At 36.9% G+C, this 26,319-nt stretch overlaps 1 protein-coding gene across 1 annotated transcript; it reads left to right on the forward strand.

Moving 5' to 3' along the window:
• The first annotated feature begins 6,496 nt into the window (after nt 1–6,496).
• tgm8 (transglutaminase 8) lies at nt 6,497–26,052 on the forward strand. The gene is made up of 15 exons (XM_028447539.1): nt 6,497–6,627; nt 8,807–8,977; nt 11,500–11,751; nt 12,037–12,155; nt 12,879–13,007; nt 15,369–15,546; nt 16,343–16,478; nt 17,403–17,512; nt 17,584–17,699; nt 18,378–18,510; nt 19,855–20,048; nt 20,547–20,721; nt 20,790–20,953; nt 24,210–24,343; nt 25,408–26,052. Exons 1-15 carry the CDS (start codon nt 6,603–6,605, stop codon nt 25,553–25,555), a joined length of 2,184 nt encoding a protein of 727 aa, XP_028303340.1. The 5' UTR covers nt 6,497–6,602; the 3' UTR covers nt 25,556–26,052.
• Nucleotides 26,053–26,319: the final 267 nt, after the last annotated feature.

Here is a 26,319-nt window from a genome sequence, read left to right on the forward strand (position 1 = left end):
AACAATTGGTAAAAATCTCAGAACTTTTTGAGACCAACGTGCATTGGGACATTTGTTGAAATGACATGAAACAACCCGATAGACAGGAACAATGCAGGAGTTTTTGTAGGAGTTTTCAGGTTAAGGAATGGATTGTTTACGGCTTTGAGCTTTCACAACTTCACCAGTTAAAATAACTGCTGCATAGCATGTTACAAATGACATGTTTCTACTGTAGCTCTCTCTGCTCCAAACGTAGCATCGTCGTGTTAGAATGTGTCCCTCAACACTATTATTAGGATTTAAAGACATTTATTGAGGTTTTATTGACATTTTGGCTCTGGAATGTATCAATAATTGTTTTATTTGTTTATAAAAACAATGAGTATGGATGATGAATGTTTGAGCTTTGGTTGGAAACCACCAAGTTCACTGAAACCCTCACACTCACTCTGGACCTGGAGTAGCTACTGTGCACGGTTGGGCATTGCCAACACATTCAGACTGGTTTTCATATCCAGAGAAATGCCAAAGGACAAACCTTTCATCATGTCCTCATGCAACATGGCACACTGCCAACACCCCACAGTGATTTCAAACTGTAGAAGCTTTGTTACTGCGACGTTTGCCTTCAAGCTAAAAGAGAAGCTCCACTTCCATCTGGAAAATCATCCAACATTAGTTTAATTAAAGAGGAACAAGTGAAAAATAAAGACAAACTGGAAAATATGATTGTTTTTGTCATCACAGAGGGTGACATTTAAACATGTCTTGCGTTAGCTTACATTGCTTGTTTTATCAGTGTTGAGTCAAACTGGTTTGGAGAGATTAACGAGAAGAAAACCAACTGATTTAAATGTTTAACTTGTATTAAATTCATGTAACTTCCAAAGAGTGAATAAGTAAATGTTTCTAAAGAAATTTCATGAATGCACTCACAAACAATAAAAGAAAAGCTCTCTGAGAGAAAATCTAGGATGACCAGACGTCCCAATTTACCGTGATAGTCCTGGTTTTCAGGGTTACGTCCTGTGTCCCAGTTGATTTTCACCAAAACCATTGATTTGTCCCAGTTTGTCACAAGTTTAGTCTGTTGCTACTGACAAAATAGACCCTGAAAGAAGCATTTAGCTTAAAAACATGATCTCTGTGGACTCTGAGCTGTCAATCACAACAGTTGCCATGGTAGCACTTGCATTATAAACCAATTAAAAAGCTCAAAAGTCTTCCACTTGATGGCATTGACAACATTACTCGTTCGCTTCCTCCTTCAACATGCCAAAAAGAAAAGCAAGTTTTTTTGATTATTTAAAATTATTTTACTGATTTTTTTTTTTACTGATGGCCATTTTATATTTGGTTCAGCCGTTACGATAATACATTTCATCCAAAAGGAAGAAAAAAGAAATGTTGTTAATCTGACCTTTTTCATTACAAATAGTTTATTTTGAAAATCTGTCGTCTTCTGCATAAATTACTGTCCTGGTTTTGAGTTTTAAAAATCTGGTCACCCTACGCTAAATTAAAAACTGCAGATTTATCTTTGGATTTAAGTTATAGGTCCAAATTACATCTTTGCTGTCACAGTCCAATGCATACACTGTACCTACTGAATGCCATCCAGTTAGTTCAAACCAGTGGAAAGTTACAAACTCTAGGTGGCGCTAACAAGTCCTGAAATTGTATCAAAAAACTACACATTAAGTTTTTCATCAAACTATATCGTTCGGCTAAATTGTGAGAAATTGCACTCCAGGAAAGGGCCTCAAAAATCCAAGTAAAGTGTCATAATAATAATAAATATAATCCGTACAGAAACAAAAGGGCCTTCGCGCCACCTTTGGTGTTCGGGCCCTAAAATCAGCACTGGAGTCAAAACTTTGCCAAGCTCCATATATCGTCCGTTATTTGGATGAATGATCCTGATTATAGTACCATCATAATTCACACTTTAAAGGATTGGAATAAATGTCTATCCCCATTAATAACCATAGATTCACAATGTACGGACACCTCTTTTTTTTTTGAAGAATTGCTATGAATCTGGATCTGATTTGGGTTAAACTTGGAGTGTTTAAGGAACTAACCAGACATATATATTATTATTTTTATTTTTTATTTTTCTAATAATAAGAGAGAGTGATTTTGGATTTTCCAAACAGATCCAGAATCAGTTTATTGATCTGGATCATCCCCAATCAGTCCATTAGTTTTGAGTCAGACTGTTCACAGACAAATAAAGTAAAGCTAGTGTTAAGTGTAAAGTGTTTTAGATGTCGTCGCTAACATCCAGTGTTTCCATATTAGCCGTTAGCCCCCCTGTTGTCCAGCTGTGTTTGTCGTTTAGACATAATGTCTTTCTACCAGAGGTCAATATAACCACTAATATTCACCTTTAGATCAATACCTTTAAGAATGGATCAAAAATAGTTCCTACATCCTCAGCTCCAGTTCACCTGACCCGACTTAATGTGGGAAACACTATTTTGTCCTTTTCCCACCTTTATAAAAACACTGCAGTGATTTATGTTAAATAAGCTTCTTTGATTGACACTTTGGGAGTCTTATGTAATAATACTGCACAGTTACATAACAACCTCTTTGTGTTAATGCAAGTCATGCAATACATGAAATCAGCCACAACCATAACATGATTATTACCATTCACTAGATATTTACTGCAGTATTAATCAACAACATCCTAAAATGAGCAGCAATGTTGGCACAGACCACTTTGGAGGACACAAACAAAAGTTACGCATGTAACTAAGGTTCTATGAATTCTTCCTGACCGCCAGAGGCAGTGCATAATTATGGATTATTTCCTCCGCGGACGCATAGATCGAGTGTGTATACAAACAAAGTCACATGTGACCCAGGATAACCCTCCCTCTCCTATAAAGGACTGGTGTTATCCTGTCATCATTCATGTGAAAATCTTTTCATCCCTCCTGATTCTGACCGAGAAGCTCTGGCGGTCATCCAGAGTTAATAGAACCGTAGGTACATGCGTAACTTTTGTTTTATGCCAGAGGCAGTGGATAGTTATGGATGACTTATGCCAACCTTGTCATGACAAATCTGCACTCACCTCACTGTGGACCAATAGGCAGTAGCGGTAGCATTGCTGCAGCAAAGGCCTGTGGTACTGCTATGTTGACCCTGTAGAATTGGGTGAAGGTGCCCGGTGAAGCCCAGGAAGCTGCCGCACATATCTCATTAAGAAGCACTCCTCTCAATAAAGCCCTGGATGCAGCAACCCCCCTGGTTGAATGACCCTTGACAGAGGTACAGGAAGTCCCTTGGCCCTGTATCCACCAGCAATCGTCTCCCCAACCCACTTAGAAAGCCGCATTGCTGACAAGGCTAAACCCTATCTGGGCCCACTGTGGAAAACTGACCCTGCGTCTGACCGGCGAAATGTGGATGTTGCTACCTTTGGAGCAATCGAAGCGAACAGAGCTGTTGTGCACTTTCATCCTCCCCGCCGGTAATGTGTGCAAGGTTGTATGCCGCCAACTCCATTGCCTGGTTGACGTGTGGGGGCGGTAGCGTCTTTAGTAGAAATGAGGGGTTTGGCAACAGCGTGACCCCAGAACCATCTGCTTTCCAGCGCATGCAGGATGGTGAAACAGAGTGCATGGAGTTCACTCACTCTCTTAGCCGATGTTATGGCCGATAACCATTTTAGTTCAGCCTGTTCAAGGGGCTCAAACTGAGGACTGCAGAGCGCTTGTAATACAACCGGTAGATCCCAGGGGGGTACCCGTACTGCGTGAATGGGTTTTTTTTTTTTTTCACTGCGCCCCTTTTAGGAAGCGAGTAACTAACGTCATTGACCCAATAGTCTGATTCCTCATCTTTGCTCCATGGGCCAAGATGGCTGCAACATAGACTTTCAGGGTTGAGGCCGAGCAATTTTGGTCAAGTAACGCTTGCAGGAAACGTAGTATAATCGGCACTGAGCACTGCTCTGGTGCCTCCCACTGTTGGCTACACCACTGTGTGAACAATTTTCACCTATTTGCATACTGTAATCTAGTGGAAGCTGCTCTACAGTTTAAAATGGTATCGACAACAGACACGTTCCCTTAAAAGTGGCTCTGGCCCTTCAGAGGCCAAACCCATAATTGTAGGTGGTCTGGATTCGGATGCTAAATGTGTTCTTCCAGTTGGAAAAGGAGGTCTCGCCTCTTCGGGAGTTTCCATGGGACCCTGTCTAGGAGCCCGTGTAGGACTGGAAACCACGGCCGAACGGGCCAGTTTGGGGCCACCAATAGGAGACTGTGGTTGCCATGTTGGACTCGGTGTAGCATAAAGGCGAAAGACTGCAGTGAAGCATCACTGAGGCCTTGAGTACTTGAGGGGTCCCTATTGGGGTCCTGCAGTGACTGTAGAAGACAACATGTGGTGGGAGAGTGTAGTACCCAGACGACCCATGCGGGCCGCAGCATTGCAAAACCAACTCCTGCTGCTTATGGAATCTTTACCCACCAATGAGATTAACTTCAACAAAGGTAAATATTAATACGCCTGCTTCCTTTAAAGACAGGCTGTAATACAACTCACACCAAACCAACTCACTGAATGGGTTCGGAGCGAGTTCATTCTTCACTGCGTAGATCTGTCGTTTAAGGATGATGATGATGATCGCTTAACCTTACTTAAAAGAGAGCGAGTTCACGTCATACAAGTAACTGAAAAAAAGACCGGGAGCCAAACAACCACCTATAGAAAAAACAAAACATCGCAACAGGAACGCAGCCACTCCACGCTACAGTATATTACCTAACTTTGTTTTTATTACCGTTCAAAGTCCACTTCGTGCACAATTGTTTCTCGTCCCGAGGCACGTTTTTGCTTTTAGGCAGGTGACCAGATCAGCTGGAAGCTACACGCTGCTCCAACCGGACACTCCTGATCACTATCAGCCTAATAGACAACCAGACACAGCCTCTGGAGGACGTTGCCTTGGCACGCAGCTCCAACCACAGTTACGAGACTCAAAACGTGATGTGTCATTGACTACTGGAAGTATTGCGTGCACGTAGATAACAGTCTCTAGACTTGTAACGCAAACTTACTTTGCAAGAAGATAAAAAATGAATGATGACAGGATAACACCGGTCCTTTATAGGAGAGGGAGGGTTATCCTGGGTCACATGTGACTGTTTGTATACACACTCGACCTACGCGTCCACCAAGGATATAATCCATAATTATGCACTGCCTCTGGCGGTCAGGAAGAATGAAATAGAACATTATCAACAGAGAATCTAAATGGGAAATTTACAGTCATTTCTTTAAAGACTTTGTAAGTAGGTAATTACACTAATGACTTTAAAATATCCTTAATGATGAATCTAACTAATGCTGAGGCCTGTTGCACTAAAGTAGGATTAACTCATCCAGGATAACTGACTGAGTTGAGTTTAATTAAGCTAAAACTAGAGCTTCCAGGGTTTATTGATCGTAGACAAAATATATACAGATTCATCATGCAATATACACAGAAAACACACAAAATGACAGAAAAATTTACTAAACAACAATAAAATACACAAATAGACTCAAAAAATAGACAAATATTTAAAAACAAAAAACAATGTACACAAAATGAGATAAAAAAAATAATAAACCAAATGATGACAAAAACATACGGAAACCCTTTGTTGTTTCCTGTGTTATTGATCACATTATTAGAGGTAACGTACTCACATTACTGTAACTGAGTTGCTTTTATGGGTACTTGTACTTTTTTTTAGTATATTTCTAAATCGGTAATTTTACTGGTACTTAAGTATGTTTTAAAAGAAGTAAAGTAATTCATTACATTTCTACACCCAACCGTGACTGAGTAAATTATTATTTATTGTTTTAAAATTATCAATGGAAGATCTCATCTCTTCCTTTTTAAGTTCCTGCATGAGTATGTAAGGGAACCGTACCAAGATTTATTACCAAAAATAAAAGTGGGGGGTGAAAGTAACTACAGTATAATAATTACTTTGAGTACTATTTAATTGAGCCACTTTTAACTTGTACATGAGTATTTGATGTATGATTTACTTGTACTTGAATACAATTTTAATCAAGTAACTGTATTTCTACTTGAGTGGGTTATATTAGTACTCTTTACACCTCTGGCCCTAAAACAACAACAGAAATTCACAAACATACTTTAAAAACACCCAAAATTACAAGGAAAATACAAAAAAAATACAAAAAAAAAGAAAAACAACAACAAATGTACACAAAATGAGATTAAAAAAACAAAACAAATGATGACAAAACACACAGAAACTCTTTGTTTCCCTTGTTAATGCTAACATTGGTCATTATTCTAATGCTGACATGAATGTTGATCATGTGACCCCCTGGTTAAAGTGGTCTATCTCTGCTCTAGCCACGGCTAAGACAGTTTAGTGAGACAATGACATTTGTCTTTGACATAAATGTGATTTTGTTGTTCCAGGAAATGGTTAAATCATTCAGCATATCTCAGACTGGGATGGGCCACACACATACTTTAAACCCACAGGTTGTGTCACCTGTTTGAAAGCTGCAGAGTAGAAGTGAACAACTGCTTTACTTTGGTGAGAAACAATCAAAACCCTGCAACAATGGCAGCGCAGACCAAACCCTCCTGTAAGTATGAAACCAGATTTAACGTCTCCTCCTTCCTCTGATCCAGTGTTTGGATGATTGACTTCTTCTCTTTAGAGATAATATCACTCTTTTGGTTTTTGTCTCGTCTCATTGGCTTTGGAGATTTAGCCTCTTCATCTGTTATTAGCGGACCATGATGTCCTGCTTAGCTTTCATCACAAAAAGCCAGTGGTGTAAAGATATATTCTACTCAGGTAGAAGTACTGCTACTAGATTAAAGTACATGTAAGTCATTAAAATCAGTAAAAAGTAGCTCAATTTAATAGTACTCAAAGTAAAAGTTACTATAGTTACTTTCAGCCCCACATTTATTGTTGGTAATAAATCTTGGTTCCCTTACATACAGTAAACATCTCATGTAGAAACTTAACAAGAAACAAACCAAATCTACCACAAATGGAACTTAATTTATTATATATATATATATTTACAACGAGTACAATGTTTTCAGTCACTAGTCGCACCATAGCCAAAAGATTCACTAGTAATGCTAATAAAGTAGGAGGGATTATAACTAAATCCAGCTCCCTGATTGGTTGGAATATTTTGCCGATGGCAAACATGATTATTATTTGCATATAAGTCTTAGTTCTACTAATGACACTACTTCACTAGTCAAGTACTAACTCACTGTGAACCTAAACTGAGTACTCTTTTACTTAATTATACACTTATTTATTGTTTATTCTTTCTTTCATCTTGTTAATATTTTTATTCTTTTATTTGTGATTTTTTTTCTGCGGCTGTAACAAAAATAAAGGAATTCTGATGTCATTTATTTATCCTTTAAATGTTTTCTATAAACCTGTTCATTAGTGTCATGTGTTGGATGTAGGAAACATGGACAAAGTGAGGGATTTAAGTTTATTGTTTAATGGTTGAGGTTTCTCCAAAACTGCAGTTTTTTTTTCCTATTTAAAGGTTTATTTCTGTATTTTTAATGTCTGTCTGGTTGGCCCGAAGTTGTCCGGTCTGCTGTTTTTTTTTTTTTTTAATTTTTAATTTTACGAGTGAGTGGATGCAGACCAAAAAATTAAGATATAGAGTTTGACACAGTATTATGAAATAAGTGCATACAAAGTAGTAAATGAAAATAATTAATGTTGTGTAGTCGTATATTGCAATAATGTATGATTGTCACAAAATCCCACGGCACACCCACACACCAGTGTGACGGGGCACATCATTTGGGAACCACTGATCTAAAACCCCCAAAACACCGTCTAAACTGCCAAAAAACTGACTCCTAAATACAGAACCACCAGTTCCTATTTAACTTTACTGTGTCTGTGAATCGCTGCATCACTCTGTGAAAACATGACTCAGCTTTAATCATCTTCACCTGCTCAGTGTTTAAACATCTGATCAGAGCTACAGAAGATCTGTGGATGAAGTTCTTCTGTTGTTGTGGACGAGACCATCGATACCAGGGATTGTAGAGTATGAAACATCGTAGATTATTGATAACTTCTGATACTGTAAAAGATTCTGACCCCAAGTGGTGAAATAACTGATGTATCCTTGAGTCCATTTATTTTTGTTTAATTATTACAGTCTGGAATGATGTCATCGGGATGATTTAAATTAGGTTAATTTGAATTAAAACATAATCAATTAACCTGATCAGATTCAGAATACTATTGATCCCTGAGAGTGGATGATATTAATGCTGTTCTCATACATCTTTATATGACATAAATAATTAAAAAGGAGCAGTCAGAATAATCCATGTCAGTACAACTTATATTTACCTTTTGATTTTGATTTTTGTTGAATTATTTCATTTTTATTTGGTTTCCTCACAGGAGTTAAAAACTAATATTTAGAAAAAAATTATTTCTAAAAAAAAAAAAAATTCTAAAAAAAAAAAAATGCTTAAAAAATGAAATTTGGAAAAAAAATAAAACAAATTTTGGAAAAATAAATAAAATGAATTGTATAAGGCCCTAGTCTTCCTCTGGCCACCTGCGTGTGCAGAGTTGTACATTATCAGGTGAGCAGTTGAACATTTATAGCACATGATGTGTGAAACACTTAACATTTAATCTAGACATTATTACATCGTTTAACATTCTATTCTCTTTAATTATTCAGTCGTTGGAGGATGTGAGTATTTAACTCTAACGTTAACCCTCAGCGTATCTTTTTGTTCGTACAGTTTTTAAAGAAGTGGATCTGAAATGTCGGGACAATAACTTTGCCCACCACACCAATGAGATCACAGAGGAGAAGCTGATAGTGAGACGAGGACAACCCTTCCTCATTACTGTCAGACTTACTCAGGCCTTCAACCCCGACGTGGAGCCGCTAACTTTCAGCGCTCAGACAGGTGGGTCTCCTCCTTCCTTCTCTCTGTAGTGGATCTTTAATCTGTACCTGTAGTGAAAATGTATATCACAAAAAATGTGTTTCATCTATTTCCATTAAACAAAATCTGTTTGTATAAAAAACAACATTAAAAGGACTTTTTAGAAAGATTTTATGCTGTCGGGCATTAAATTATTGAGAATCGTCAGGATATTTCACACTTTCGTTCATCGGCACATCCTGTCTCTTTAACTTACGCAGCAACAGGTCTGTTTACACAGTGAGAAGTGTAGTTTTTCTGTTAGCTCTCGGCGCTAAGCAGCCATGTCTAGTGATAAAGTGCAGCATCCAGGTTGTTTGTTCGGAGAAGATTAAACATCACCTTTCTCACCAACTTCCTGCTTCTTATGTGGCCCTGTGCCGACTTAACATGCAGAATGAACCTAACGGACAGAGCTGTTAGCAGCAGAAACGAGTCATGGCTGAGTAGTTAGGTGTTGGAAGTGCACAAATATGGTTAGAAACTGTGATGAAAGCTGCGTGAAAGGATTTCTGTTCATGGATGAAAAGGTAACAGCGCAACATTTAGCATCAAGAAAGTAAGAGGGAACACTCTGGTGGGGGTGTGGTTAGTGCCATGACACCCATCCATGTAAGCAGAAACGTAGTAGTGCTCTGAACAAGTACGTTTACAAGATGCATTCAAGGACTTTCTGTGAAGAAATGATGTCGTGACCACATCTGATTTTAGACGTAACTTTGACTTGGTGCCCATTAGCTTAGCCCATTAGCTTAGCCCATAGATCCCTTTCATAGCAGCTCGGCTTGAAGTGGTCCATGCATATCCCCGACTTTCGTCCTAACGTAAACGTTTTCAGTGTGTAACCCGTCGCGATATTGTAGCGCTAACGTCTGGATAACTCTGACTTAGTGTCGTTATTTGGCTCAGAGACGCAAAATAAATGTTTTTGTGGGGTTTTCTCTTGTTGTTATAGCAACCAATTGCTTTACAATCCACCATTGTTTAGAAACTGTAGACCAGCGGAACATTGTTGCCTAGCAACATCTAACTGGAATCACCGAACGTATGTAACATCCTGAACAAAATAAATAGCGACTCTCCGTAGTTTATGTCCCAAGGTATAAAATCTTTCTAAAAAGTCCTTTTAATGTGTTTACACACACACACACACACACATATATATATATATACATTAAACACATTTTTGTTTATATACCTTTAATACCTGCTCTTTGAGATCTAATCACTGACACATGAGTGACATGTTAAATAAAGCCTGATTAAGTCATTTTACAGGTGCTTTTAATCATTTTAATGACAGTCTGTCTTCTTAAAACAACATTACAGCTGCATTGTTCATCACCTGAGCTTCATTCATGGCTTTACTTTCAAAGGCCTGTGGAAACAATTCCATTAAACACACCCATGGGTGCACGGCAGGGTGGATAGCATAGTTAGCTTTGTTTGGGTGGAGATATGTGAAGCTCCTAGATGAGATTAAATTAAACATTCAAAGCATTTATTGTCATGTGTGGAAAGATATATATTTCCCTGTACAATGAAAAACTGTTTTCTCTCCACGCTGAATGACATAAGAATATAAGATAAAAAATATACAGATAAATGTGAAGAAATTAAGATACAAAGTGTGAAAACATTTATTTACATAAATGTGCAACATCTGGGTAATATATATATATATATACACATACATAAAGTGTGTACACAGTGTCACAGTGGGTGGATATGTGACTCCTGTCACACAAATGCACAAAAATACGAAACAACAAAAATAAATGAAAATGACAGGAACATAAACAAAAATACACAATTTTACAAAATTAACAGAGAATGATACAAAATGAAAACATAAATACACAATAAGTTACACATACAGTAAATGCACAAAAAGGTTTCGAAAACACGAGACAACATAAAAACACAAAAATCTGAAAAATTTCCTCCAGAAAATGATTTTCAGAAAATTTTTGACCAAGTTTTAGTGTCAGACACTTTGTTTATTTGTTGAATCAATAAATCATCCCTTGATAATGAAACTTTGACCTGTTCTCTAGCGCCACCATCAGGACAAACTTTTATATTAGAATGAATTTATCTTGAAAAGTTTTCATCCAAATCTTCTCAAAATTACTGACAACATTAGTATGAAGTGTGATCTCTATTGGTTGTAGTGATGATGACCTTTGACCTTTCCTGCAGCGCCACCTTCAGGTCATACATGGGTCACACACAGAAAGACTAGTTTTACACAGCTAAAACAGCTTGGGGTCACATTGACCCCAGAGGAACACCAATACATGCAATGTGTTCAGCACATTAAAAAAAATAAAAATCTATCAAATTAAGGAAAAGTCATGAAATATGAAGCAAAACAACGACAAAGTCAACTTACCTTATTTGGTAACACTTTACAATAACATTAAATGGGGTCAAAGTGACCCCAAGGATAAAAGGAGGGTTAAAGGAGTCCCTGAACACCTCGTGTCTGTGTGTCCGTACAGGAACGGATCCACAGCAGGAACTTGGGACTTTGTCACTCTTTGGAATTCCAGAAAATGTGAAAAGGTCAATGTCAGCGAAGGCGGTTTGGGAAGCTAAGCTACTGATGAACTCATCGCTACTAAAGGGTGCTCTGACCCTGAACATTACGCCCCCCGCTGACTGCCCCATCGGAAAATACAATCTGACCATCACGTATAAGGAGGAGGAGTTTAAAGTGGTTGTGGTGGTGCTTTTCAACCCCTGGTGCACAGGTACGTTTATTATACATAATATAGATGTTTCTGTGAAGCAAACATATTTCTATCTTATTACTGATGTTCAGCTAATGCTAGGTTAATGCTAATGCTAGTTAATGATAATGTTAATGCTAAGCTTATTATTATTGTTGGTAGTATCATCATCATCATCATCAATATTATTATCATCATCATTAGTATTGTTATTATATTATTAATGTCATTATTAGGTTTTAAAATATATATGATGAATAAGTGTCTTTCAAAATAAAAGTACTGTACTTTTTCTGGACTCTGTAGATGATTCCGTTTATCTGATTTCTGAGCTGAAGAAGCTTGAATACGTGTTAAGTGAACAAGGCGTGATCTACAAAGGCACCACAGACTACATCCTGAGTGAAGACTGGGACTTTGGACAAGTACACACACACACACACACACGCACACACACACACGCACACACACGCACACACACGCACACACACGCACACACACGCACGCACACGCACACACACGCACACACACACACACATTTAGCTTTAATTTGAAATTTTATTTGTCATTAATTTTCAAAACTGAAAAATATACTATACAATATATAAATTAAAACAAAGCAGAATCACTTAAAACAAACAATTACAAAAAAACAGGAAAATGCACAAAATATTTTTTTTACTAAATAGTTACAATGGAATAAACAGTATAACTATTTTTTTTTGTTGCCACATTATAGTTTGTTGCTGTTTTTTCTCAATTGTCTCCATTTCGTTCAATGTTTAAAATAGAAGAAATGTAACCATTTATTTATGTCAGTGGAACACTTTGATTTACAGAATTTCCTCTAAAATACCAACATGTTGTTCATTTAACCAACCAATGTCTGTGCTTTATAACCACTGAGGTCGTCCCAAAGCGCTTAACAATATTAGTTCATTCACACACACCAATGGGAGAAATAATCTCACCGTTCCTTTAAATTGGTGAATATATTTCTGTGTAATGACAGACTTCTTAGATGTAGATGTGATCATGTTTACGAAAGGACAACTATATGTTTCCATACTTCTTAATCTCGGCTTTGATCTGTTTTATGGTAGCGTTGCTCTTTTTGTTTAACCATATTTTTGTCTCTTTCTGCACAGTTTGAGGAGAACATGGTGGACATTTGTTTTCTGCTTCTGGATAAAAGCCTGAGTTTCCAGAAGGATCCATCAGCGGATGCTGCTGCTCGCTGTGACCCCGTACACGTCAGCAGGGTCATCAGCTCCATGGTGGGGCTGCTTTACTACTGTTAGAGATAGGGATGTAACGATTCACTCAACTCCCGATACGATTCGATTCACTATACTGGGTTCACAATACGATTCTCTCGCGATTTATTTTACAAAATGGGACTGTATATAAATGACTGAAAAATATTCCTTTATTTTTTTGGGGAAAATACTATAATATTTTTCATTGTCAAAAGAATCCCTTGATAAACTATTCAAAACAATGCAATTTAACTAAAAATAAATCTTGAATGAAATAAATAAAGGAATAATACAAATGAAGATGAAGCTTATTATTTAAATTCTGGTTCTATAGTAAACAATACAAAACTGCATAATAATTCTTTTTCTTTTTAAAAGTGCAACTGAAAATGTATTTTGTGTCTTAACAAAAAAAAAACAGTCATTTTACTGTATTTAGGTCAGATATTTGTTTGGACCAGCAGAGGGCGCTGGTAACCCAGTGGTCGGTTGGAATGCAGATATTTTGCAGTGAAGAAGAGATGCTATGCTAGCAGACAGAGCTAATAGAAAAACGTGACTTTTACAGATATTCACGTAATATTACAGATATTCTTTCGGTGCTAAAGGGGTAAGAAATCATTTATGAATATGTTTAAGAGTAGAAGGCAGCCAGAAAGAAAGTATTAGCAGATTTCGCTCGCCGCCAACACTTCTGGGTAGCGCCCTCTGCTGGTTAAAAAAAGTACTGCGATTCAATTTTCGCAGCATCGATGTGAATCGTTATACCTATGAATCGATTTTTAACTGCCTTACGATTAATCGTTACATCCCTAGTTAGAGATACTACCCCAAACAGGGGTACGCATACCTCCAGGGGTACAAGAGCACCTATAGTTCCTTTTTAGGCTATTTTTTAAACAGTACTATTGCTTAATAAAATACTATATTTTCTTGTAATTTATTAAAGCAGGCTTATTTTATGCTGTCGTAGCCATTTTATCACTGGAGACAATAATTAGCTACATTTTACACAGTAGAGCATATTTAAAAATTAAATTCCACGTTATGACGGGGGCCTTGATGAACCTTAATCAGGAAAAATAGAAAATGTTTTCTTTCCCAGCGCTTCGTTATTAAAGAACGTTATTGGTGTTCTAAAATATGTTATTTCACATTTTATGTTATTTATATGAGATATGAAGAAGAAAAGCCAAGACCTTTTATTTTTTTACCCATTTAAAAAATTTGTTAATTAAAACATGACACAGGCCAAAAACTATTTCAAATTTTTAACGTTAAAGCATTCTAAATATTATTTTTTTTTTAAAAAAAGCTCATTTAAAATCAAAATCTGTGAATGTAGTGAATATTGTATATTATTTCCAAATGTTTTTTGCCATTAAAAGTGCTTTTAATCACTGTTTCACCACTGACGCTTTTCTGCACGGGTGCCACCATTGTTGTGTATTTAATGCGTGGGAGACACGTGCACAGTCGCACACGCCCTAAACTGTTTGATTGAAATGTTATTTCACCAGAGACTTTCTATAGGAGCAGAGATACAAAAGGTGCGTCCGAATAGTCCCTCCTATCTCCTTTCCTATCCACTTTTCCTTAACCCTGGAAGTGTTTAAGTGGCAGCCTTGATAAGGAACATTCCAATTCTCTTAAAGCTAAGGAAAGGAGGCTCAATGCTTCCTTTATAATCTCCTGTAACCTAGGAAACACTGATACATCCTGTACTAAAGGAGACCACATAATGTTGACCCACAATTCCTTGTGGTGACAACATTTAAAGGGACCCTCTCATCTGAGTGTTCACGGAAACTCACAAAGACTCTGGATCAGAGACGTTTTTAGCAACATTATGTTTTATCCAACATATTTTATTCACTGAGGAATGCTTTGTGTGGTTGTACATGTGTATTACCTACAACATTTTAGAGACATATATCTTGCATAAATGTAACAATTTCATAAAATCCTACTTATTTTTTTAAATGTGCTTTTCAGTCTATTTTTTTTTTTTTTTTAACACGGCAGATGTCACTAACCTTCACCACCATTGGATTATTTCACCAATGTGATGGCCTTTCCTTAACTCCTTGAGGAAGTCTCCTAACTCCTTTCCTTAACCCTGTGACCTCATCCACGGGGTTAAGGAAAAGTGGATAGGAAAGGAGATAGGAGGGACTGTTTGGAAGCAGCCAAAGACTAAACTCTGACATGATACGTGAACACTGATTGGCTGTAGTTATAATGAAGTTAGGGTCACCTGACTGTGTGTGTGTGTGTGTGTGTGTGTGTGTGTGTGTGTGTGTGTGTGTGTGTGTGTGTGTGTGTGTGTGTGTGTGTGTGTGTGTGTGTGTGTGTGTGTGTGTGTGTGTGTTGTTTCAGATCAACAGTGAGGACGTCCAAGGAGTCCTGAAGGGAAGATGGGACGGTGATTATAGGGACGGCATCTTCCCCTCTCACTGGACGGGCAGCTACGTTATTCTCAACAGGTGGTTCCAGAGCGGAGGTCAGGAGGTCAAATATGGACAGTGCTGGGTGTTTGCCTGCGTTATGTGCTCAGGTACACACGCACACACGCACGCACGCACGCACGCACGCACGCACGCACGCACGCACACACGCACACACGCACACACGCACACACACACACACACACACTTCATTACTCCACCAAAAATGGGATTAAAAGAGGAACCAACATGCTCACAGAAATACTAATAAGTTATAAAAGGGTAATAATAGTGTAAGACAATATTTATTTGCCGATGTATCGCAATATTTTACTGTGCGATTAACTTGTTGATCCAATAAATGTCAAAATCTATCTTTTTAATCTTGTTTTTAACGAGAAAAACAATTTAATTGTGCCAACATATACATAGCACCTAAACTCCCGGTCACTAGGTGTCAGTGAACGCACCATCAGACCTTGTTAAACTACCTCACAACTCAGCATTTTAGTTTTATTTTCATAAAACATACTGGGCACTTTTATAGATGTATGTAGTAACTTAGCACCTTAACAGAGTCAGAATCTGTTGTAGAAGCAAAATTTAAACTTTAATTTGACATTTTGATAAACATACTACTTGTTTTTGATATTTTCTTACTTGAACTACAGTTAGTTATAATTTACTTGTTCTCGCAAGTTTTAAAGAATGAAATAAATTCTAGTTCATTTTATTTTGTACTTGTAAAGGTGAAATTTGTAATTATTGATATTGCGATATATCGCGATGTATATCGTATTGTTTATTATTAGGATATATATTGTTTCGTAATATGCAAATGGTGAATCGTATCGTGTCGTCACAGTGATGACAATGTACAGCCCGAGTAAAAAAGTTTGTTTTTAGTGATGCGTTTGCTGGGAATCCCGTGCCGTGCGGTCACAAACTATAACTCTGCTCACGACGTGGACAGAAACCTGGTCATCGACACGTTCCACAGCGTTCATGGAGTGGAGAGCAGACCCAGCCCCGACAGCATTTGGTGAGATTCACTTTCTTTACAATTCATTAAAATGATCCTCCACTTTTACTTTTTTTTACAAGTTTGGCCTAAAATTTTTGAAAAGTCCTTATTAGTAGATCTATGTCTAACAAAATACAGTATTATGCACCATATTCATTTTACAATGTGTTCCTCCATCTTGAAATCATGTGATTGATGATGTCACACGGTCCCACTGCCTGTAAACATCCCATTGTTTTCTATTGGAGTGAAACATTCAGCCTGATTTATAGATCATTTAGTAGATGTTTCAGTCATAATAACAACTTGTGCTGCTTTTGGTTGCTTTTAAAAAAAACAGGAAAAGTTAAATATGTGGATGTGAACCTATTTTGTTTACAGAAAGAGGATTACAACAGTTAAATGGACTTGAATGGACTTGATTTTATATAGAGCTTTATCACCACTGAAACAGTCTCAAAGCGCTTTACATATCAGCTCATTCACCCATTCACTCTCACATTCACACACCAGTGGGACAGGACTGCCATGCAAGGCGCTAGTCGACCACTGGGAGCAACTTAGGGTTCAGTGTCTTGCCCAAGGACACTTCGACACATAGTCAGGTACTGGGATCGAACCCCCAACCACTCGATCAGAAGACGACCCTCTACCACCTGAGCCACGGTCGCCCTCAAACCCAAAAAAAAAAAAAATCTGAATGCAGGGGGTGACAGTTACAACTCTGCTGTTTGGTAGACAATGAAGCAGAGAAGAAGAGCTTTCCTAAGGGACCTTTACGCTCCCTTAAACAGTGCACCGAGTAAATGTTTGTACAGTTGGTTTTAAATGTTTTTATTACTGATTTTAGTGTAAAGCACATTCAATTGCCTTGTGTATGAAATGCGCTATACCAATAATTCCCTTCAGAGCCTCAAAGACTGCTTTGTTTTTTGGTTTCAGGAACTTCCACATCTGGGTGGAATGTTGGTTTAAACGTCCTGACCTGGCTGAACATGGAAACTATGATGGATGGCAGGTTTTAGATCCAACGCCACAGGAAACAAGCGGCGGTACGGCTCCTGTTTGTTATTATCGTTAAGTATTAGGATCTAAACGTTGAGTTTTACGTTCTCCACCACAGGTGTTTTCCGCTGCGGTCCAGCTCCAGTCAAAGCCATCCGGAAAGGAAAAACTCATCTGCAATATGACACCCCCTTTGTTTTTGCTGAGGTTAATGCAGACTGCATCGATTGGCTGGTTCGTAGCATTCATTTCTAACATTTATTCAACATCTGAGGCAGAGTTTATCACAGCGAGGGTCACAAAAAATGTGATTTAATCTAATTTGATGGTCACATGATCAATAATAATGTTAGCATTTAGAATAATGATCACATTGAGTTTGTAGTTTTTGGTGTCATTTCATATGTTTTTGGTGTTTGTCTGTTTATGGAGTCAGTTTTTTTTTGTGTGTTGATTTTGTATATTTTCTGTCATTCTGTATATTTATGTGGTCTTGTGTGTTTTTTCTTTGTTGTTTTGTATGTTTTTGGAGTCCTTTTTTGTATTTTTGGTGAAGTTATTTTGTGTTTTTCTGTGTTTTGTATTCATTTTGTATATTTATCATTTGGTGATATTTTGTTGTTGTCGTTTTGTATATTTTCCAGTTATTTTTTTATAGTTGTCCTTTTTTGTTTATTTGTCTGCCATTTTTGTGTAATATTTGTACTCTGTTTGCACCTTTGCAGTTTAACTGTATTTTGATGTTATTTTGTGTGTTTACTTTGGGGGTAACACAAATTAGACTGAGGGTCTCCATCAGTCGATGTCAAAACCATGTGTTTTTAATCTGATTGGTTTGAACAGATGATGTCGTCTATAATCTCTTAGAGAAATTTAATTTCTATCCATTAATGGTTGACTGGTTCCCATCAGATTCTCAGTGACGGGGACGTTGATAAGTGGCGTCTGTTCTCCGACACAAAGAAAATCGGACAGAACATCTCTACGAATTATGCGGGCGTGAAATACAGGAAGGACATCACTGAAAATTACAAGCCTCAAGAAGGTGTGTGTCACTGTGGAGCAGATAGCAATCACCTCATGCCTTAGCCTAGCATTAGCATAACATTAACATTAGCCTAAAATTAGCATTAGCTATTGTTAGCATTAACCTAGCATTAGCATGAACTGAGCATTAACCTACCAAAAGCATTAGTTTAAACTTTGCATTGCATTAATTAGCATTAGCACTAGGGATGTAACGATTCACTCATCTCCCAATACGATTCGATTCACGATACTTGGTTCACGATACGATTCTCTCACAATGTATTTTACAAAATGGCACTGTAGACAAATGATAACTGAAAAATATTCCTTTATTTTACTAGAAATTACTGTACTATTTTCCTTTTTGTTTTTCATTGTCAAAAGAATCCCTTGATAAACTATTCAAAACAATGCAATTTAACTCAAAATAAATCTTGAATGAAATAAAGGAATAATACAAATGAAGAAGAAGCCTATTAATTTAAATTCTGGTTCTATAGTAAACAATGCAAAACTGCATAATAGTTATTTTTCTTTTTAAATATGCAACTGAAAATTTATTTTGTGCCTTAACAATTGGAAAAAAAAAGTCTTTGCACTGATTTACGTCAGATATTTGTTTGGACCAGCAGAGGGCGCTGGTAACCCAGTGGTCGGTTGGAATGCAGATAAGTGCAGTGAAGAAGAGATGCTATGCGCTAGCAGACAGAGCTAATAGAAAAATGTGACTTTTACAGATATTCTTTCGGTGCTAAAGGGGTAAGGAATCATTTATGAACATGTTTAAGAGTAGAAGGCGGCCAGAAAGAAAGTATTAGGAGATTCCGCCCGCTGCCAACACTTCTGGACAAGAGAAGTGATAAATATATAAAGTAAATATGTTTAAAAAAAAGATTCAATTTTCAGAGCATCGATTTGAACCTTGACACCTATGAATCGATTTTTAACTGCCTTCCGATTAATCGTTACATCTGTAATTAGCACTAACCTAGCATAATCATTTTATACCAATAAAATTAGCATAGCATAAGCAAAGCATTAGGATAAACTCAGCATTGAAGCATTAAAATTATATTAGCCTTAGTTAAGGATTAGCATTAGCTTAGAATAACTTAAATATCTTATTTGTCCAAATGGGACAATTGGTGTGGGAGTAGTTAACGCAGGACAGAAAAACAAAATACTATAATGAATTAATGATAATAACTAATACAATAGTGAGGATGTAATAATATCAATATTTCTAAGGCTCTTAAACAGAATGAGAGACTTTTAAACCAGGCTTAAATACTGGCACATATTCCACTACGTTAGTTGGGTGTAATTCTTCCCTCTCTCCATGGTTGTGTGTAAACGACAGGAACACCAGAGGAGAGGATGGTGTTCATGCACGCTATAACCAGAGACTACAGCAGAGGCGACGGACCGGAGCCAAATTATGACGACGAAACAGAATCAGAGACCGAAGAAGAAGAAGTTGAGCAGCCACTGACAATACTGACCACAGCAGATGTTGCTCCTGCAGTGCCAGATGTGACTGGTGGCTTTCAAGAGGTACTGTAAATACCACCAGTTAACTCATTATGTGTGGTCAACAACACACAAATGACAAAAACAACATACATACATTCCAGAAAAATACACAAAATGAGGACATTACAAAAAAGAACCATAATAACAAACTAAAGTACAATGAAAATACACAAAATCTACAAAACATACATCAGAGGAAAAATACCGTACATAAAATGACAAGATGCTCAAAACAACTCCAAAAACCCATGAAAGGGCAAAAAAAAAAACACACAAATTGACTCCATTAACATACATAACAACAAAAAAACATACATCACAGAAAAATACATAAAATGACAAAATAACTCAAATATCACACAAAACTACAAAGAGAATGCAAAAAATGACTAAAAAGAAAGAAAACAACAAAAATACACAAAATGGAAACAAACACAAAATGACTTAAATAACACGCAACACTAAAAGCGAAATCAACAAAAAGACTCAATTTAAAGCCTGTTTCTGTGCGTGCTGCAGGTGAACCAACCAATCAATGGAAGCGACGTTTATCTAAAACTGCAGCTGCGCACTCGGAGCCTTAAAGCTGAGGTGGTGGTCATCGACATCAGCGTCCAGGCCATGAGACACAACGGCTCACCGGCTGCACTCATCCAGGAAGAGGAAGTCACCAAGACTCTTCCTCCTGGAGAAGGTGAACCCTGACCTTACCGATTGATAGTGTAATCAATAACTAATCACTGGTGTCTTAACCTCCTTCAGAGTTTTTCATGGACGTGGTCATCCCATACATGGTCTACCATGAACACATGGTGGACAACAACGTCATGAGGATCCAAGCCGTGGTTTCAGAGAAAGAAACTCCAGATCAGCCCTTCCTGACCCAGTTTGACGTGGTTCTGTTGGATCCTCCCATGTCCATCGCAGTCAGTGCAAATACTAACTCTTACTGTTCTCCTAGTGTGGTGGTTTGGATCAATGAGACGGGGTACAGCTTTAGGGTTGCTGGTCAGATGTGAACACAAAGTTTATTTTGTCAAAGTGTTTTGGGGAACAGACCTGGTCTGGGATTGAGAGTTAAACACTAGTGATGTAGCCACAGGTGTAGATTACTGATATATGCTACTTAAGTACAAATACAGTTACTTGATTGAAATTGTACTCAAATACAAGTAAGTCATCCATAAAATACTCAAGTACAAGTAAAAAGTAGCTCAGTTAAAAAGTACAATAGTCCCACGTTTATCGCAGGGGTTACGTTCTAAAAATAACCTGCAATTGGCAAAATCCGCAAAGTAGTCAGTTTTATTTTTACTATTATTATATTGTTTTAAGGCTGTAAAACCCTCACCACACACTTTATACACTTTTCTCAGACAGGAATGAACATTTCTCTCTTGTTTAAACATTCTTAAAGTTCAAACATTCAGAGATTTTAAAACATAAACCTGTTTTCAAACATACAACACTTCAGAATCACTGCTAGTGATCAGACATCGATGCCGAACGCATTCAGAGTCTTTGTTGATGATGACGTCACATCAACACAGACACTGGTCTGTTCATCCATTAAACCATGGCGTAGAAGCTGTGTGAACACCTGGAGCTGTAGGACACGCCCCTTATAACCAGGACCGGACTAGGAAGGATTAGGTGTGGAGGAGAATCAGTGAGGAGGTGGTAGTAGCAGGTGAAAGATCTCTCTGTAGCACTGAGCTAGCATAGCATTAGCCGCTAATCACACCGGCTTTTTTCACTGGTGGTTTATGAGAGGAGAAAAAGGAGCACAGCTCCTCCCTACAGCAGACAGTGAAGCGAGTTGGATGTATCACTGGTGGGTGAACGCAGCATTAGCCAATCAGGACGCAGAACACAATGCGTGTTCATACACTGTAAAAAAATGCATGCAAAATTGCACTGTAAAAAAATCTGCGAAACACTGAGGCCGTGAAAGGTGAACCGCGATATTGCGAGGGACGACTGTACTCAATGTAAAAGTTACTATAGTTACTTCCCCCCCACGTTTATTGTTGGTAATAAATCTTGGTACAGTTTCTTTACATACAGTAAACTTTCATGTAGAAACTTAAAAAGGAAGAGACACAATCTACTACATTTGGAACTGGACTAAGAATAGATACATTTATGAACTCTAGAACTGAGAAAATAACCTCCATTCAATGCTGTTTTAACGAGATGTGTTACGTTTAATCTGATTGGTCGGCTATGATGTGTTGCATTTAATGGTTATCTGGTCATTTCATGTTTTCTAGTTTCACAATGTGTTGATCATTTTGAAACAAAAAATAATAATTTACTCAGTAACAGTTGTGTGTAGAAATGTAATGAATTACTTTTAAAACGTACTTCAACGACTGGAAAAGTACAAGTGCCCATAAAAGCAACTCAATTACAGTAATGTGAGTACTTGTAATCTGTTACTTTCACCCCTGGATGTAACAACATCTAAATCTCACGGTATAATCACGGTAGTAACCTCACGGTACGATAATTATTGTGATATTGAAGGAAAGCTCACGGTTTTACAGGAAGACACACAGTTAGCAGAAATGCTAACAATAAAAGAAATGATGGTCATTGAGACATTTTCTGTTCACTATTTTGACAGCATTTATTGTTTTACTTTTATATTTATAACATTATAAAGTGAATAATCCCTAATAATAGATACAGATTATTGCGCTAAATTCTAATTGAGTCAGAAACACAGGTTTAGAAACTGTCTCATAACAATATATGAAATAATAAAAGAAACCGTTAAGGAAATGAAAGTAGTGCAAACTAGACGAACAAGTCTCCATTTAAGGTTAGGAGTAATCTGAGTATTTAAAGTATCCACTAACCTTTTAAAGTCAATAACAGTAAACAAGTGTAACCGAGCAACGTCTCTTGTTATTTCTTCAGTTCTAAGACAGTTTGGTAATAAACGCTTCTTTTACAGTTTTTTAACCAGACTGGATTGATTGTTTGACACAATTCTTAAACTTTTCAGGATGACGGGTTGTTAAGTGGCTTCTTGTATTGCATTAAGAGTAGTGTTGTAGTACTGTAGTACAGTAGTGTTGTAGTACTGTAGTAGTACAGTAGTACAGTAGTGTAGTACTGAAGTAGTACAGTAGTGTTGTAGTACTGTAGTAGTACAGTAGTACAGTAGTGTAGTACTGAAGTAGTACTGTAGTACAGTAGTACTGAAGTAGTACAGTAGTACAGTAGTGTAGTACTGAAGTAGTACTGTAGTACAGTAGTGTTGTAGTACTGTAGTAGTACAGTAGTGTAGTACTGAAGTAGTACTGTAGTACAGTAGTGTTGTAGTACTGTAGTAGTACAGTAGTACAGTAGTGTAGTACTGAAGTAGTACTGTAGTACAGTAGTACTGAAGTAGTACAGTAGTATAGTAGTGTTGTAGTACAGTAGTACAGTAGTGTTGTAGTACTGAAGTAGTACTGTAGTACAGTAGTACTGAAGTAGTACTGTAGTACAGTAGTACTGAAGTAGTACAGTAGTGTTGTAGTACAGTAGTACAGTAGTGTTGTAGTACTGAAGTAGTACCGTAGTACAGTAGTGTTGTAGTACAGTAGTACAGTAGTGTTGTAGTACTGTAGTACAGTAGTACTGAAGTAGTACAGTAGTGTTGTAGTACTGTAGTACAGTAGTACTGAAGTAGTACAGTAGTGTTGTAGTACAGTAGTACAGTAGTGTTGTACTACAGTACTACTGTAGTACTCCAGACCAGATTCTAAAGGTCTTGGTTTTGTCTCGGACTTCAAAGCATCTTTACTCAGTCTTGTCTGAATCTCAGAGATCCTGAACTCTCACTGATTTATGCTTCAACTTTACTAATGTAATAATGAGGAAAACAACTTGGTCAATTGATAAATATTTTTGATTCATGCATTTTTTCTGTCAAATATATTTTTTAAAAAAAACTAAAACTAAAGCGAGAGAATGTTCTTTAACTGTTCAACCTTGTTATAATTCATACCTCTTATAGAAAAAAAACTAATCCCAGACTGATCTGTTCCCCAAAACCAAATAAACCCTGTATCCACATCTGACCAACAACCCTAAAGCTGTACTCCATCTCATTCACCCAAACCACCACAACACTCGTAGTGTGGTGGAATGTGACCTCATCAGTGAGTTTCTGCATGTGTTCTATAGGTTCCTTCTCTAGCCAAAATCAACGAAAGGGTAATGGCCGAGGTGTCCTTTGAGAACCCTGTGGATGAAACGCTGACTGACTGCTCCCTGACCGTCTCTGGAAGTGGACTGCTCAAAGAGGAGTTCGTCGTTAAGTAAGTGATTTTAAAGATAGAGCCTAAATTAGCCTCATGCTACAGACAATTGGTTTATGTGATTAAAAATAAAGTTGTTCCTTGATTATTCAATCGTCACACTGTAAATTTTTAGCTTTTTACAACAAAAAACACAAAATATCTACAATATTACACAAAAGTACAATAAAAATAAACAAAATCTTCAAAGAAAGCATACATCACGGGAAAAATACATAAAATGACAATCAAAATGCTCAAAACAACTCCAAAAACCCATTAAAAAACACACAAAACTACCAAAGGAAAAACAACAAAAATACACAAATGGAAACGACATAAAAATAATATGACTTTAAAACACACAAAAAATACCCCAAAATGGCTCCAAAAGCACACAAAGCAACAAAAATACACAAATGTAAAGCAATTAAAATATACAATGTAACAGAAAAATTCACCAAACAACAACAGAATAATACAAAATGTCAGCAAATGTTTTAATATTCAGAGTGGTCATTATTCTAAATGCTGACACATAAACGTTAATGTGATGATGATATTTTTGTGGCCCCTGTTGCGATAGAAGTTGATCTTTATGATTAAATCTAAATGTTTTATTCTAAAATCTTACTTTTAAAATATTACCATAATAACACAAAAGTAGAATAAAGATGCACAAAATTTACCAAAAAAAAAACATACATGAAAAAACCCATAAAATGACAATCAAAATGCTCAAAACAACTTGATAAACCCATAAAAGAGCAGCAAAAACATGGAAAATGACTCAAATAACACATAACTACAACTAAAACACACAAACTAACAAAAACGCACAAAAATTACAAAGATGTACAAAATGACAACAAAAATACACAAAGATTTACTAGATAACTTAAAAAAAAAATCACCAAACAACAACAAAATGATACAAAATATTTGGCGAATGTTTAAATGCTGAGATTGGTCATTATTCTAAATGCTGACATAAATATGAATGTGAATCACATTTTTGTGCAAAAGTAGAATATTTTCTAAGGATTGTTGTGTTCAGACTGTTTCTAATCACGTGTTTTCCACAGACTTCCCGACTTAAAACCAGACAACAAAGTCCGTATCAAAGTCTTTTTCTACCCGTACAAGAAAGGCAACAGACTCCTCATGGCCGACTTGGATTGTTCTGGCTTCAGAGACATCAAAGCCAGCCGCCCCATCACAGTCACACCATAACATCTCAGTCTCACATCATCGCAGTAAAATGTGTGTTTTCAGGGTTGTTTTTTCCTGATCTGCCCACATTCTTCATGAACCTATTGTTTCTTTACTATTGAGGGTAAATCTTAAAGATACTGGAGTATAACTGGTGGTAGTGGGGGTGGCGGTCCTGTTAAGATGAGGGGTTACTTTGATGTAGGAAAGTGGAGAAAAAAACATTTTAAAACATTTAATGGTAGGAGGGAATAAATAAATTAATGAATTACATCAAACAAATCTGAATGAAAGCAGGAGAAACCCTTCATTAACATATTATTGGAGGATATGTGAGAGAAAGGGAAACTAAAGTGAAGTCAAGTAAAGATGTAGAGTTAATCTATGGAACAGTGTTGCATTCACTTGAAGAAAAAACAAATCTTTTTTTTTTTATGAATAATGGCTTTTGTGTTTTTTGTTTATTTTTTTGGCTATATTTTTAAAATGTTATTGTTTTATGTTTTTCATGACAGTTTTTCAAAAATTTTCCCTACTACTTTTTTGTTTTTATTTTTCGTACAATTTTTTTTTTTCTGGCTATTTTTAAAAAAAATGTTTTTTGGACTCATTTTTTGGTTTGTTTTTCTGGTTATTTTTTCCCCAGTGAATGCAATAGTCTTCTGTACATAGCTCATTAAAATGCTTGAATTAATGAATGAATTCCTAAAATCCCAATGTTTCAGAAACCTGTTTTTAAACTCTATAGAATGAGTGTTGGACGTTACAGCGTCCTCTGGTGGTGA

The sequence above is a fragment of the Gouania willdenowi genome, chromosome 5 (assembly GCF_900634775.1).
Source record: "Gouania willdenowi chromosome 5, fGouWil2.1, whole genome shotgun sequence".
Taxonomy (NCBI): domain Eukaryota; kingdom Metazoa; phylum Chordata; class Actinopteri; order Blenniiformes; family Gobiesocidae; genus Gouania; species Gouania willdenowi.